At 39.3% G+C, this 14,888-nt stretch overlaps 6 protein-coding genes across 6 annotated transcripts; 5 read left to right on the top strand and 1 right to left on the bottom strand.

Annotated features, from left to right (window-relative positions):
• Nucleotides 1–225: 225 nt before the first annotated feature.
• Nucleotides 226–1,914, top strand: LSM04_008381 (PIN domain; the record flags this gene model as incomplete). Its single annotated transcript, XM_067332617.1, has 1 exon — nucleotides 226–1,914. The coding sequence occupies one exon, from the start codon at nucleotides 226–228 to the stop codon at nucleotides 1,912–1,914; it is 1,689 nt and encodes a 562-aa protein (XP_067187068.1).
• Nucleotides 1,915–2,262: 348 nt separating this feature from the next.
• LSM04_006078 (zinc finger protein) lies at nucleotides 2,263–5,652 on the top strand (the record flags this gene model as incomplete). Its single annotated transcript, XM_067332618.1, has 1 exon — nucleotides 2,263–5,652. One exon carries the CDS (start codon nucleotides 2,263–2,265, stop codon nucleotides 5,650–5,652), a length of 3,390 nt encoding a protein of 1,129 aa, XP_067186963.1.
• Nucleotides 5,653–6,320: 668 nt separating this feature from the next.
• Nucleotides 6,321–9,188, top strand: LSM04_007391 (uncharacterized protein; the record flags this gene model as incomplete). The annotated part of the gene is made up of 1 exon (XM_067332619.1): nucleotides 6,321–9,188. One exon carries the CDS (start codon nucleotides 6,321–6,323, stop codon nucleotides 9,186–9,188), a length of 2,868 nt encoding a protein of 955 aa, XP_067187016.1.
• Nucleotides 9,189–9,450: 262 nt separating this feature from the next.
• On the top strand, nucleotides 9,451–10,011 carry LSM04_004767 (uncharacterized protein; the record flags this gene model as incomplete). Its single annotated transcript, XM_067332620.1, has 1 exon — nucleotides 9,451–10,011. The coding sequence occupies one exon, from the start codon at nucleotides 9,451–9,453 to the stop codon at nucleotides 10,009–10,011; it is 561 nt and encodes a 186-aa protein (XP_067186909.1).
• A 184-nt stretch (nucleotides 10,012–10,195) lies between these two features.
• On the top strand, nucleotides 10,196–12,328 carry LSM04_003508 (Cyclic nucleotide-binding domain; the record flags this gene model as incomplete). Its single annotated transcript, XM_067332621.1, has 1 exon — nucleotides 10,196–12,328. The coding sequence occupies one exon, from the start codon at nucleotides 10,196–10,198 to the stop codon at nucleotides 12,326–12,328; it is 2,133 nt and encodes a 710-aa protein (XP_067186843.1).
• A 1,095-nt stretch (nucleotides 12,329–13,423) lies between these two features.
• LSM04_005542 (uncharacterized protein) lies at nucleotides 13,424–13,882 on the bottom strand (the record flags this gene model as incomplete). Its single annotated transcript, XM_067332622.1, has 1 exon — nucleotides 13,424–13,882. One exon carries the CDS (start codon nucleotides 13,880–13,882, stop codon nucleotides 13,424–13,426), a length of 459 nt encoding a protein of 152 aa, XP_067186938.1.
• Between the last annotated feature and the right edge of the window lie 1,006 nt (nucleotides 13,883–14,888).

The following is a 14,888-nucleotide window of genomic DNA, read 5'->3' on the forward strand; positions in this document are numbered from 1 at the left end:
TTGAGAAAAAAAAAATCACAGCTCTAGTAGCTGTACATTTTCTTTACCTCTCTTTGTATGTGTTTTTATGTATGTCTTATTATTATTATTATTATTATTATTATTATTATTATTATTATTATTATTATTATTATTATTATTATTATTATTATTATTATTATTATTATTATTATTATTATTTTCTCTCATTTTCAGAAATTCTTAGTTTATTTCTTCAGGGTTTTAATGCGGAGGGGCCCATCCGTTGCAAATGCCCTTCCACTTTTCGTGGCCTCATCGGGGTGTGCATCCTGGGTTGATGTTCTTAACACATATCACAAGACATGTGAATTACTCAGCGGTATTTATAAACCAACTACCGAAGAACTGAATAAGGGACTGGCGAGTATGGAGACATCATGGGGTGTCTCACTCTTTTACTATGATATTGTTAAGGGTATTTGTGGTTGTGCGAAGCCACATACTCGTCTTGTAAGTACCGCGGTGGAGCGGTTTAAGCGTTGTGGAAATTTCTACGCTATTAAGCGGATTATGGAAGAAGATGTTGACATTACAACTAGTGAGGGTGCTCGTTCAGCGTTGACATATGCCTCATTTACAGGAATGTGGGAACATGCAATGTCTATTTACAACTGCAATAAGCGTATGCAGAGTAATATGGCTGATACTCGTATTTTGGTAAACCTACTTTCTGCTAACGGTCGATGGAATGAGGCTCTTCAGTTGATATACCGACAATCACCACCTTTACTTAACCCAGTGCTTATAAAACCAGTAGTTCGTGCTTTAGGTGTCGCTGGGGAGTATAAAAAAATGCTACAACTTGTTGCTGCTTCACTGGCTCAAGGACATGAGATAAATGAGAGTCTTTTCTCTGCATTAGTAAGACCCCTACAAAAAGGTAGTCAATGGAAAGCTGCTCTTGATACTGCTATGGATCTAGGTTTGTTTTCGTCTTCTCGGGAATTAAACCATAACCACATATCAACATTGGGGGGAATCGTCGATTGTCTGTACTCTGTAGATCCATATAGTAAGCTTACTTTGCGTGAAATCGTAGATGATATGTCTTATCGCATGTATCCACGAAAGATTATCCTTAGGTCATCTCAGAAGACAGATAAATCATTCCGACTTGTCCCCACAGCTGAATTATTCCGTGGATATCAGCGATACTTAACTCCTCTTAGTTCTATCTATTCAAGAATTTTGTCACTAAATAACGTTCATTATCGTCCTGTATCTGTTATAGCTGATGAAGCGCTAAAACGAGGTGATACGCTTCTTATTCTTGATACCAATTTTCTTCTTCAGTGTGTAGCGAAGAACCTCCCACTTAGCCATTTCTACCCACCTATGCGAAAACAGTATCCACACCTTGAAAATGATTCACTTTATCACATTATAATTCCTTTTACAACAGTACGTGAAATTCATAAATTAATTTGGAACCCCAGTTCTCAGTTAAAACGAGCTGTTAGAAGTCTTCTATGGTCCCGAGTAACATCATTTCTAAAACAACCCTCAGTTACAGTATTAGCATTGTCTTCAGAGTTTCCATGTACCTCGTTTTCAGTTATATCTCGTTTGGCGTATTCTCGGTTAAATGAGCCTGCAAACGAGAGTGATCCTGATCTACGTATACTAAATACTTGTTTAGCTCTTCAGTACACTTTTCGTCAACGAACTGCGACTGCGCTTCAAGGAGGTCCTCAAATGGCTGAGGGAACAGTGCTCTTTTCATTTATGAAATATCACATACGACGTCATCGACGTGACGTTAGAGGGATTGCCTCTAATAAAATGCTTCTGTGCACTTTGGATAAACGATTATCGGCCGCAGCTGATGAATTAGGAATTCAGACATTTCCCCAATATAATTTGTCCGTGGAAACCCCTTACAAGACTAAATAATAATAATAATAATAATAATAATAATAATAATAATAATAATAATAATAAAGAGGAAGCGACATACAGGTTTTCATGATTTTATGGATATTTTTGCGCATCTTGTTATGCATGTGTGTTTTTTTTTCCTTGTTGTTGTTGTTGTTGTTGTTGTTGTTGTTGTTATTTTTCTTGTCCTATTATTTATGGCAATTCAAAAGATTCAGAAAACAATTTGAGGAATTTATTAAGGAAAACTTTTGTTTTTGTACACCTCTTCATCTTTTGAAAAAGAAAAGAAAATTATTATTGTCTCTCTTATTATATTATTTCTTTCTTTCTTGGTTTTCACTCTATAGATTTCAACGCGTGATGTCCACAATGGAAAAATGCTGTCGAATGTGTCATCAAAACTCAGGGGTCTTAGTTAGCCCTTGCAGATGTGAGGGATCAATGAAATATGTTCATTCAAAGTGTCTCTCAGATTGGGTGTTTTTTCACCGATCGCTATCATGTGAAGTATGTGGTGTGACTTATAGTGTTGCTAAAGTACTTGGGTATCGTCCGTCACAGGAAACACATGAGAAGGTGGTACTACTATTATCTATTTGTATTAGACGATATACACGTAAAAGTCTGGAGGTGTTTCTACCTTTTTTTTTCCGTGTACTTGCCCTTATGTCAGTTCCTTTAATTTTCGCATGTTTTTATAGTATTCAGGTATTCTTCTTTTCGAGGATATTATCTTGGCATTCACTTACGCCGTTATTAGCATGCATGGGTGGCCTCAAGTCTGAATTTTCATTTGCAATGGGCATGGAACTTGCGCTTCTGGCGTTTCCATTTTTCTTTCTTTGGGAGGCGTGGCGGGAGTGGTGTGCCTCCCACGAGGAGGTGTTTGGGGCACGCCTTGCGGGGGACAGCGAGGCGGAGGAAATCATCACAGATTACACCGTAAATGATTCTGCTGGAGAAGTTGATGAAGCGCAATATCATTGGCGTGAAGATCACATTTTGGAACCTGCAGTACTTCCAGATGACAGTGCAACTATATTAGAAACAATTGACTTGGTGCAGAATCGATTGAATGGTAGTCGAATATCGGAACGACTAATGTCATCAAAGCTAATACACATTCTTCTGCAGTTTGTATCGTTCAGTGTATTTGTTTGGGTTCTCATTGGACTCTTTCCAGAGTTACTGCATTTGACCGTAGTTACATTATGGAAAGTTTTTAACGGTAACTCTTTTTTTTCTGTTTCTGTAGAGAAATTTTTTTTGAATTTCTCCACCTCTGCTAATATGGCTCAAACGCGATTTAATATGCTTTTATCACTTTTCGACGCCTTAAGCTCATCAAGAATGGTTTTCTGGTCTATCGCATATCTCTCCAGGATATTTACTATTACGATTTTCCTTTCAGTTGCAGATCGTCTCAATCGATTACCATATAGGAAAACAGTTTTTTCACTGTTAATATTTCTCCGTTCATTCCTTAATATCCTTATGCTTTTGTTTTACACAGTTCCTACGTTCTGTTTATTAGCTAGAGTATTCTGTGTGGATTTATTTACGAGTGATGCATCCATTAATAATGGGGATTACGATAAAGCATGGGGATTTCTTGGTCTTTCGAGTAGCAATAAGCTGGAAAATGTATATTCTGGTGAAAAATCAGAGGTTTCATTTTTCCCCTCACCAGTAGTCACTTTTAGAGCTTTGGAGGTTCTTTCACAAAATAGAAAGGAAGAAGACGGAGTTTGTTGGAATTTTATGAATCTTCACATTCACAGTGAAGGTAACAATAATTTTGGACGCAATGGGGAAACTTTGACGATGAATGTTTATGGTGATGATTCGGTACTTTTTTCACTCTTTGTCTCTACTGTTTTTGTATCAAATGTGGATGTTTCTTCACTGGTAGAATCAAGCTATGTTGTTGCATTTTTTACATTGGTAGCTCTTTATCATGTATGTTTTATTGTTGCAGCAACTCCTGCAAAGTGGGTGGGATGGTCTTGTTTGTGGAATATATTTCGGGCTAATTTATTTCAAGTAATGAGTATTATTGATGCCAAAATGTTTTTGCGCCTTTATTGCGAATTATGTGTACTCTCAGTATTTGTTCTATGCGTGTTTATTCGTTCTTCGCTTGATGTTATCTACGGTGTATGTCCTACAACTTTTATGCAGTTATTGATGGTTAAAAATATTACAACAACAGTAGGTTGGATGAGGGTAATTTTTCTCTCTTATACCATTCCTCAACATGCAATTGAAGTGGCTCATAACCAAGTAATTTCTGTACTGAGTAACTTATTTGAACTTGAAGAGGTAATTCAAACTGAACCTTTTTCACTTTCGCGTCTTGTCTCAAGAGTTATTCGTGTGACCGCATTTATTTTGTGCTATTGGGCCTTTATTATTGGAATGGTTACAGTGTGCCTAATCCCTGGTTTGTACATGTTGTATGAACGAATTGGATTTCTTCGCAGCGTACTATTTATTTTTTTAAATATATACCAATGTATTTCTCAATTATGTCCTGATGCGCATATTCTTGTATTTGGAGTAATGAAGGATTTTTTTTCATGGGCCAAATCTTCAGTTATATTGATGAGATATAAGTGGTGGTATGCTTCTTCTTTTGGTTTGTTGGTGAAACAAAGGAAGAGTTCTGAAGAGGGAATTAGTATTTATGAGGTTAGACATATTGTTGCAATACCTTCTAGTCTTCGTTCTGTATATGCATCGAATATTCAAGCTACTTTTTTATCATTAGACGAGAAGGAAAAGACTACTGGTTCTTTATCATCTCTTCAACAAACCAAAAGAGTCTTGAAATTTCTTATTTCCAATAATGATGCTATTTGCAAATTATGTGAAGAAGATATGTCTATTCTTTTGGGTTTTATGAAACTACCAGGTCTTAAATCTGTAATACGATTCTTTCTTTTTTGTACACTACTTCTAGTGGTACTGCCTTTTATAGCTGGTTCAACTGTGGTTTTTTGGCTACAGAGTATCCTTATTGGTCCCCACTGCTATAGTGGTCCACAGTATCTTTTTTTTTTCTGGTCATGGTCTGCTGGCACAAGTGTTACAGTCTTTCTTGGTATATTGAATTTTCGAGATGAGAAAGGTATTGGTGCTAGATATTACGCATACTATTATTGTGGTTTACACTATTACACGACAAGAGATACCATGTCTTTTGTTATCATACCTTTTTTTCTAAAACTAGCGAGTATTACTATTGTTCCCTGTGCTTTGAAAAACACCGTGGTTTTATTTTTACCAGTTTCAGATGTGGTATTTGGTGAAAGCATTATTTCACTATTTATTCTGACCTTGCTCGTAATATGTGCTTGTATAAAGTATTCAACAGTAATGGGGGTTGTACACCAGTTTTGGAGTTCACTACTTGGCGTGAGGGGACGGGAACATCCTGCAGGAGTTGTGATGGATGCAGTGGCGTCTTCTGAGGGAAATCCTCTAGTTCGACAGTCTACTGAAAACCAAAAAGAGGATGTCCCTACACGTGAGGTGGGAGTAGAAGGGGGAATTGGAAATACTGTTGTTATGAAAATTGACACCATAAAGCATTCTTGTGGAGATGCGGTCGCACGAGTGAAGTTTTTCTCCCTTACGATGAAAGAAGCCATTATGTTATTTTTAACAAATGTAGCCAAGAAGGAAAGTATAGTGGATGTTTTTTTTGTAGACCGAGGTGAAGCCCACGCGGAGTCCTGCAAGTCATGACTTCACCTATTTATTCTAGGGGTTTATTGAAATGGTGTATGTGTCTGTAAAAAAAAAGAGACAGAGATTCGGGGTAAGTACGTGGGGGGATTTTTTTCTGGGATAAATTTATTCATTATTTCATCCGTTTTCCCCGTTTCTATGCGTTGGCTGAACTCTCTTTGGGGGATCAAATATCTTTTTTTTCTGTTTTCTCGGGGTTTCTGGTGAACACTTTCCTCAATTCTTATTGGGGAATCACCCTTGGTGATCGAAGAAAGTATGCCCAAGCATTTGCCATTTTCGTAAGTCTTTAACCTGACTATTGTGAAATTCTAGGAGTTTGGCAAACCATGGTATTCTTCCAATATGGCATGTGTTAGAGTCCTACTAGCACTTCTTTATGCGTTTTTTTTCCTCTATCCCTTTTTTTTTTTTGCTGCGCTCTCGAAAAAAAAAAAAAAGGTGGGTCATCCCGAAGAATATTTATTATTATTATTATTATTATTATTATTATTACTCACCCTTTATGTGTTATCATCACGTGGAAAGAATATGAGACAACATGTGTACCCAACTTTCTTTGCTTTTTCATTGGTTCTTTTTTTTCTGTTATTTTTTCTTTCCTCCTTTTCTTTTTTATCTTGACTACTCTTCTTTGTAGAAGTCGCAAAAATTCCTCCAAAGACATGGATGACGATAACTTGCGCGACTTGATGAACCGGTTGCGGTTTGCAACAGGAAAGGGCGGCGATTTCTCTGTAGCGGAACCTACTTCGACGCATATTGATGAACAATCCCTTTTGGTCATTCAGCAGTCTTTGCGACGTCACCCTGCATTGGTGCTTATCGACAAATCCCGGGATGAACTCAAGAAGTACCTTATGGACCAAATTCAGGATTCTCTGCGGAGTGAAGTTGCTACCTACGACGATGTAGGTCGTTTACTAGGATGGATTAATGAAATGTCAGAGTCTCTGGAGATTGAACGTCTGTCAGCTGTTTACTGTGATCCCGAGGAAGTACTAAATGAGGTAAAACAACGAACTTTGGGGGAAATTGGAGTTGAAAAACTTCCTAATTTGTCACAGTACAATACGGGTAACCTTTCACCATGGAATCTCTTGTTAACACTCGTAAATGGTCCTTTACTTACTTTGAATGCCACACAACACCGTAAAGTGGAAGTGCATTTACCAAATCCAACGCCAGCAATGGTTAGCGATCTTATTAGAATAAACAGAAATATTTATACTACTACATCGTGGATTTCTTTACTAAATAGTCTTGGAGATTTTCCGATCAAAGCTGTTAGGCATGTTTGGCTTGCAGCACTTTTTCTCTTTCCAACAAGTGGACCAATGGTTATCACCTATATACACAAAGAAATTGATGAACTTTCAAGGCGACGGAATCTTTCTGATGAAAAAGACGAGGATGAGGCAAAGGAAACGTATCAGTCTTACTGTCGAGTACTGAATTGTTTCTTTCGCCATTTACCAATTTGCTTTAGTGTTGACCTTTTTCGCTTATTTATGACATTTTTGGAACAATATATTAAGCCTGACGATACGACACTAGATAATATATACAAAACGGCGCTTCAGCGATTTATTGGACATTGTCCTTCAAGCACAGATATATGGAAAACATACATAAGATGGAAGAGTGATCGAATTCATGATACACACCAAAGGCGTGAATGGGTTAGAAAAATGTACATTCGCGTGTTGAGGACACCTTTGAATGGTCTCCAAGAAGTAAAAGAGGACTATGATTTTTTCTTAAAGGCCGAGTATCGCGGTAGACCTCCGCCTGAGGGTCGTCTTGAAGAGCGTTTTCTTCGGGCAAAAGGTGCCGCAGCTGAGCTTAATCGTTTTATGGGAGCAGGTAGAAATAATTCATTTGGGAGTATACAAAGTGGTGATATGTTGCCCAGATCTTTGTATCTTCCACGCCCGGTAATATTAAGTGGTAATACTTCTAGTACTATATGGGGTGATAAAGAAGAGGTTATGCGGCGATTAGAAGTTGAGCTTTGGTCTCAATGGACTTCTTTAATTGATCGAGAAATGACTTCTTCAGCTTATATTGGTATGGAGTTATTTGGATATGAACGAGTAAGGTTTTTTCTTGCAATGCGAAGCAGCTTTTTTCCTCACCAAACATTTTCTTGGATTAGCTATGCCGATTACTGTCTTGGTCAGCAACCACTTCTCTCAGAAGTAGAACGTCAAGTTATGGCAAAAGAATCCCTGGAAAAGGCTTGTTTTCTGTTATCGGAAAATTTTTATTTGCAAATTATCTACTGTGATTTTATGCTGTGGGAACTAGGAGAGCCAGAGTTAGCACATCGATCCATAAAACAGTTAATTATACAACAACGGCAACTTACCATAGATTATATTAAAAAGGAACCTCTCGTTACTCTTGAAAATGCAATTACCGCACTTGAAAATATAGCCTTACTTTCTATAAACTGGATGCGTTGGGGTAGCCTTACTGAAGAAATTACAAATACTCAGTATATTCGACTTGTAGCTCGTTTCACAATGCATCGCGCAGATTTCCTTTCATTAATAATGGGAGTCATACGTCGTTCTTCTCAAGAGGATAAAAAATTCACACCAAGTCGATGTCAACAAGCCTTTAATACCTTTTGTCACTTTTGGATAAGGCTTGAACTTATTCGAAACCAAGCTCATCAGGAGGTAATTATTATACTTCAACGATGGAAAGATCATCTTAAAATGTTTTTGAGTTCTTCTAAAAATAGAGGATGGACTTTGGTCGATTGTGGTCTTGACGATTACTTTTTTTCTAGTTGTGCAGATATTTGTCAAAGTTGTCCTTCAGCAGTACAACAAGTTTTGGAAATTTTGAATGATCTGAGAATCAGTATTTTTTCCTCTGAATCATTTACTCTTAATGAGGTGGAATCAGTAGTATCAAATTCAAGAAGACTGCGTGATATGTTTTTTGTTGTGGACACCGATGCTTCTACTCCAACGTCTGACAACTTACCACTTTCTTTGACTAGCCTACGATTAACTGGTTCAACTGTTCCATTGCAGACATATGACCATCATTTCTTCTCTAAAGAAACTGCGTGGCACGAAGAAAATAATTATTTATTACAGATTGAAGAAGTAAGTGAAGGAATCTATTTGCGCAACACACCTTCTCAACTACCTGTGGAGGTAATTCCAGATGATGCACGCTGGGCCTCTCAATTACCATTGAAGCCCTCTAACACCTCCGGCTCTACCCAAAGTGGGCCCAGGAATCACTCTGAACATGAGGTTAAACCGAGGAAAAACAAACGTCCACCTAATAGACGGGCATTAGTTACGGAGAGTGTGATTCTCAAAGATTTGCGTTCCGCGATTCAAATTGCCGGAGGCGTGTCAGGAACTAATGCAGCGCTAGAAAAACTGCAAGACTTTCTAACTATGCATTTACCCTCCACCTATGAAACTGACACTTTATTCAACGAGAAGACGGTTGACGTAAACTGGCTCATGGAGTTTCTTGAACAAACACCTGCTATATGTTAATGAGGTCATGCTAAAATACGGTCCGAGAGTAAACGGGAATGAAAGAGTTCGTGTTGTAATGAGAGTGAATCCTTCCATAACCCCCTATATATATATTCTATGAATACGTATATGATTGAATTTATTCTGTCCTTGCTCTCATTTCTCTCTCTCTCTCTCTGGCGTTTTCTAGAGAGACACCTCTTCTTTTTTTTCTTTTTCTGTCAACGCTCTTTTTCAGGACGTTTTCTTGTATTTTGGTTACTTTTTGCCAAATAACGTGATGCGTCGGCAAGTGACATTATGGGGATCAAAAATAGAGTTTATCTCACCGAAACCGGAAGCACCAATTCCCACTACGGAATTCCAGGCTATATCCCCGTCCTTGCTATACCGCAGGCTTCTTAAACTGTATCTTCGTAAGTTCGATACAGATCATAAAACCATTGTCGCGGCGTGGAAGCAAACAAAGTTTGAGTTCTGGTATCATCGGAATGATTCACCGGAAGAGGCGGAAATGCATAATATTCGCGGTCAGCAAATTTACGAGGCTATTCGCGCAGGTCTAATACCTGTGTACCGTGATAGTAAATCAAATAAAACTTACTTTAAGTATGATGCTGATACATTGAAGGCAGCTCATAATCATATTGACCCTGTGGATGCTGAGGAGTTTATTCGCCGATATCACGATAAAATTCCTTCGGAGGATGTTGCGGAAATGAAAACTATGCTAAAAAAACTCGGTCGTTGGAAGGGACCGGATACACTACGTGATGAGGACTTACATCGTATAAAACGCAAAGTGGTAAGAAAGCAAAAATGTACGGATCCGGACGAATAATGACAACTGCACAGTAATTGTAAGTTCCGTAGCAGAAATAATGTTCCTTTATATACGTGGTTTTAAATACTTGAATAAGTTAATTTTTGTTATTGGTTTTCTTTATGGATTTGTTTGTTTTGTTTTTTCTTTTTTTTTCTTATATTATTACAAACTTTTAGTTCCTCAAAGGTTTATAATAGTGATGAGTTCCTCATATAATCAAGGAAGCATGGGGGATCATGACTGGCTTATCACTCGTACTGGTCTACCCTCTATTGAGAGTGTAGTGGATGATACAGAACCTCTAGCAGAATTCGTTTGTCCACCTTTTATCCCTCCTCGTCGATCTTCAAGACGGTATTCTATGATGATGAACGCTTTAACTGTGGGTAGAGTAATCAATGAGTGGGAGAAGAGAGTAATTTTCTCTAGATTAAAAACAGTTCCACCAGTCGTTGAAGAAGAATTTCAACGCCGCCTTTGCGCAATTCATGAACGCAATACAGCGGATTATATACATGAGGTACAGCTTCGGGCAGCGACACAAGCAGCTGTAGCACAAGAAGAACGTCGACTTGGATATGAAGAAGATAATGTAAAAAGGGAGGCTGTCTTTGCGAGACACAAGAATTTAACCAATATTTTGCATGATGAGATTAAGATGTGTAGAGCAAGACGATGGTACACTATTATACTATCCCAAGTTTTTCTAACAGCTCTTATGAAAGAGAGGAGGGTGCATGAAGCCCTTGAAAAGATTTCTTGGATATTGGTACCAGTTATTAAACGTCGTTCAGAGGTAAAAAGAAGGCATGAGGAGGCAGAGAAGTTAACACGAAGTAATTTAGATAACATACCGTTTCCAACACCAAATATTATTCTTAGTATGTACGGAACATTCTTTAAGGGGTGGCCCCCGCGTCTCTTGGAGATGTTAGCTAGAAAAGCACGTCCTATTTATCTTAAGGCTGGGAGCTTCCTTATGCATGAGGGAGATCTTGATCGTTGTATGTACATGATAACAACAGGATCTGTAAGTGTTATTATTAATGACAGCAAAAAGGGTAAAAAAAGGACAAAAGAATGTAGTAAAGCTTCCTTTGCACTCACACCTCCGTGTTATGTTGGCGAATTTGCTCTAGTATGCAAAGAGCCACGAAGCGCATCTATTCAATGTGAAACTGATGTTGGTGCATGGATTGTTTCCCCCGAAGACTATGAAGAAGTTGCGCAATACTTGAGTCCAGAAGTGGCTAGCAAGCAAAGAGAAGCCACAGATGTTAGACGTCGAGCAAATTTACAAAAGTTTTTCCCTTTGCGTGTGGAATTTCTTCGTCATTTTCCTTATTTTGAGAAATTTAGTACGGAGGCTTTAAACCAGATCATCTCAGCAGTAGAACCCATTGTACTTCATGATGGTGATCCTCTGTTTTCCAGGTCCGATATGGATTCTTCTGCCTACTTCATACAAGATGGTGTGGCCATACTTATTGATGAAGATGGCGAACGACGTTCAGTTCCCCGTGGTAGTTGTGTAGGTATTTTTGAATGTGCTTGTAGTGTTAATGAGAGAAAAAGATGTACAATTATAAGTAAAAACTATTGTGATATTTGGAGAATGCGTCGTGAAGTTCTTATAGATGTTGGAATGAGTGAACCAGCGGCGTTATTATACTGCCGTAGTGCTGCCAAGTCTCATCGTGCAAAAGAAGTGGTTAAACCTGTAAATCCACCCATTTCTGTAAGAAAGGATCCATACATTTTATTTACTCTCACAAGACAATTAATGAATCGTTTATGGGAATCTAGTGTACCTGTTATTTACCTTAATGATGAAAAACTTGTATTTCAAGGGCAACCCTTTCATCAGTTTATTATTTTACATTCTGGAGCATTTGAAACAACAATTATTTCTGGTAATGGAGAACACCAAGTAGTACGAATTAATGTTAATAGTGAGGGTTATGTGATGGAGGTTATTTCCTCTTCAAATAACAACGACCGTAGCAAGGGATCAACTATAAATACCAAGATGTTTTTTAGTTTGATTTTGGGAGCCTACGAGTATGCCTCTGGTATGTCACAATATTCTTCCACAGTAACTAGTTATGGTCTTTCTGAAGCCTTTGTGGTTGATGTTGCGCTTTTTGATGCTATGGTGCCTCCTGAACTGAAGGAGATTATTCAGGAAGAAAGTGAAGCACGTGAACTCGTGTCTCGTTGCCACAAGGAGCGTGATGCAAATATACTTTTGTCTAACATCCAAGAGGGCTTTGCGTCCAACTACCGTAAGGGTAAAGAAATTCACACAAAGAATGAGAATAATTGGATATAAAAGCTCTAAAACAAAATCATATGTAAATAAATATGTAGAGTTGATAACGAAGAAAAAGCCATTTTTTTTCCAAATAAAATTCATATATATATATATATATATATATATATATATATATATATATATATATATATATGAATTTTGTGGAAATGATTCTTTCCTATAGAGCACCCCACGGGTTTTTTTAGGTGTATTATTATTTCCCCTGTTTTTTTTTCTTTCCAAGAATATTTTTCTCATAGGTTTTTCCATCGAGAACTAAATGAGCTATAGATTTGGAGAAACCAGACTTCCTTCGCCGAGAGTTCATCTCTCGTAGCTTATGTACTCTTGGTAGGAGTTGTATGGTGTTTGGTTGATCCTTTGCCCGAAAGAAGAAAAAAACAAAAATAGAAAACATCCACCAAAGGTATCTCCAAAAGAAGTATATTGCAATTAAATGAGTCCTACTAGTGAACATGGAAGGTGAATGAACGTTTCTGTGAATAACTGCTGTACTATGGTGACCCACTTTGTGTTGTATCTGAACTCTTGCGTCTCATTCGGTTTTCATCCTCATTCTGCCATTCACTAATCTCCGAGCAAAAGAAGAAGAGGGGTGAGAATTACTTATACATGTGTCTCTGTGTATATCGCTGTAAGTAATTTGAAGAGGAAAGCACATCACATTTTCTGAGAAAAAAAAGAGAATCTGCACACTCAAGCTGTATTGTAGGGTGATCCACTGGCTATAACTGTGAGGATACTGTCATCTGAAACAGACAGGATTGTTGGTTTTAACGACATTGTACGTTAGTCAACAATTTTTTTCCTTTTTTTTTACTTCGGGAGCAAGGTCGCTGAGGAGACAGACGTTCATGTGGATGATATTTCATGTGCTGGCTGCATCGTTACTCCTGCTGCAGGTGTGGCTGGGGAGTCTATACGCTTTTCTTACCTTGTTGTTGAAGCTGAGGTGGTGGTGTTGTTAGTTGGTACACCACTCTCCCCGTTACCCAGTCTCCCTCTCTCTCTTTCTCTCTTTCTCTTCTGTTCTGTTCTACCCTCTCCCGTGCTGTAGACTCAAAAAGTAAAACACACACAAGCAAGCAGCCATTAATTCTCACATGCATCGTCTACTGTGCTTTGCACTACTACTGTTCCTCCTCTGCTGTGCCTATGGGTGCGCCGCCGCCGCTCCTGCTGCTGTGCAGCCGATTCCGAAGAACGAACAGGCCGCCATGGACGCACACACCGTCGATGTTGTGGATGTGAAGAAACAGGGTAATTGGGAACACCTACGTATTCGTGTTTTTTTCTGAAGGTGTGTACAAATGGATAAAGGAGTGTCCTAAACTTCCTGTATCGACCTGGACTGGTGTCAGACACCCCTTCTGTCACGGAGAAGGTAAGATTACACCAGAAAGGGCAAGAATGATAATTAACGTTGTTGTTGAGGGCGCCAAGATGCATATGGATCTTCTCCTCGTACAGCGTGTAAACGGAAGGTTGATGCTTTTGAACCAACCAAAAGGGAATGACTTGAAAGAGAACTGTCCAGATGCCCCTGCTCATCCTTTCCATCACAAATATGGTCTCCGAGATGATGATTTCGCTCTATATGCGAGTGCTGCAATATCGCACGAACATCCCCTGATTTGCGCTAAAAATGACCAAAAGCGTCTGTCATCTGCCTTGATAAAGGTTAATCCGCAAAAAATTAAGCACACGAGGTATTACGTTCGTTTGACTGCAGATGATATTGGACATGGACTTGGCTTTTACCTTTCTGAGTTCAAAGAGCATACACTACTGAAGAGAGGTGGAGCCAAAAGCGGGAAGGGTGTTGCGTTCCTAGAGACGAATGCTGTTGGGGAGAAGGCGCGAGAGCATTACGGCTGTCCAAGTCTTCGTGACTTGGAGTTGGACGTTCGCGATGAAGGGATCTTTTCCTATCAGTGGATAGCATACCCACACTGGAAGCGACGCTACGCAAAGGATGAACTGATGAGTACAGACCTCGACAGGCCCTCTGGCATGTACTACACGGCACTGACACTTGCAGCTTTTGATTCTCTGCCATTTTACCAAGCCGATTCCTTGGAGATGCCGGCCACCCCAACGTGGTGTCAAGGTCCAGCACTTCGTATTGCCGGAGGAAGCCAAGAGCCAGCCATGTTTTTCTTCTGGAAAACTCGCTGGCGCTTAAGCTACGGCGTCGCACAGCACCGGGACCAGCCGCGTCGTGCTGGGGCAGAACTGGATCCAAGAAGGTCCTGGGGCACTTGTCGACGTGTTGTCAGCAGTATCGCCTTTACCAAGTTACTGCTGAGCGGTGATGTGGAGGAAAATCCCGGCCCTTCCCTGCGAGGTATGCAGCGGAACTCAGCTGGACTTACCCAGGCCAAGAGGCTTGCTCTCCACAAAACCCTTGTTGAGGAAAACGTGCCATTCGGCCATCTAAGCGAGACGAAAATGTCTTGTGCGGAAGCGTCGAGTTTCACAATCGCTGGTTATCGACATCATGGAGTGTCCCGCCCCTCTAAAGGTGGCGGCGTTTCGATTCTGGTTCGTGAAGACC

The sequence above is a fragment of the Trypanosoma melophagium genome, assembly GCF_022059095.1.
Source record: "Trypanosoma melophagium isolate St. Kilda chromosome Unknown ctg6segment0, whole genome shotgun sequence".
Lineage (NCBI taxonomy): Eukaryota > Euglenozoa > Kinetoplastea > Trypanosomatida > Trypanosomatidae > Trypanosoma > Trypanosoma melophagium.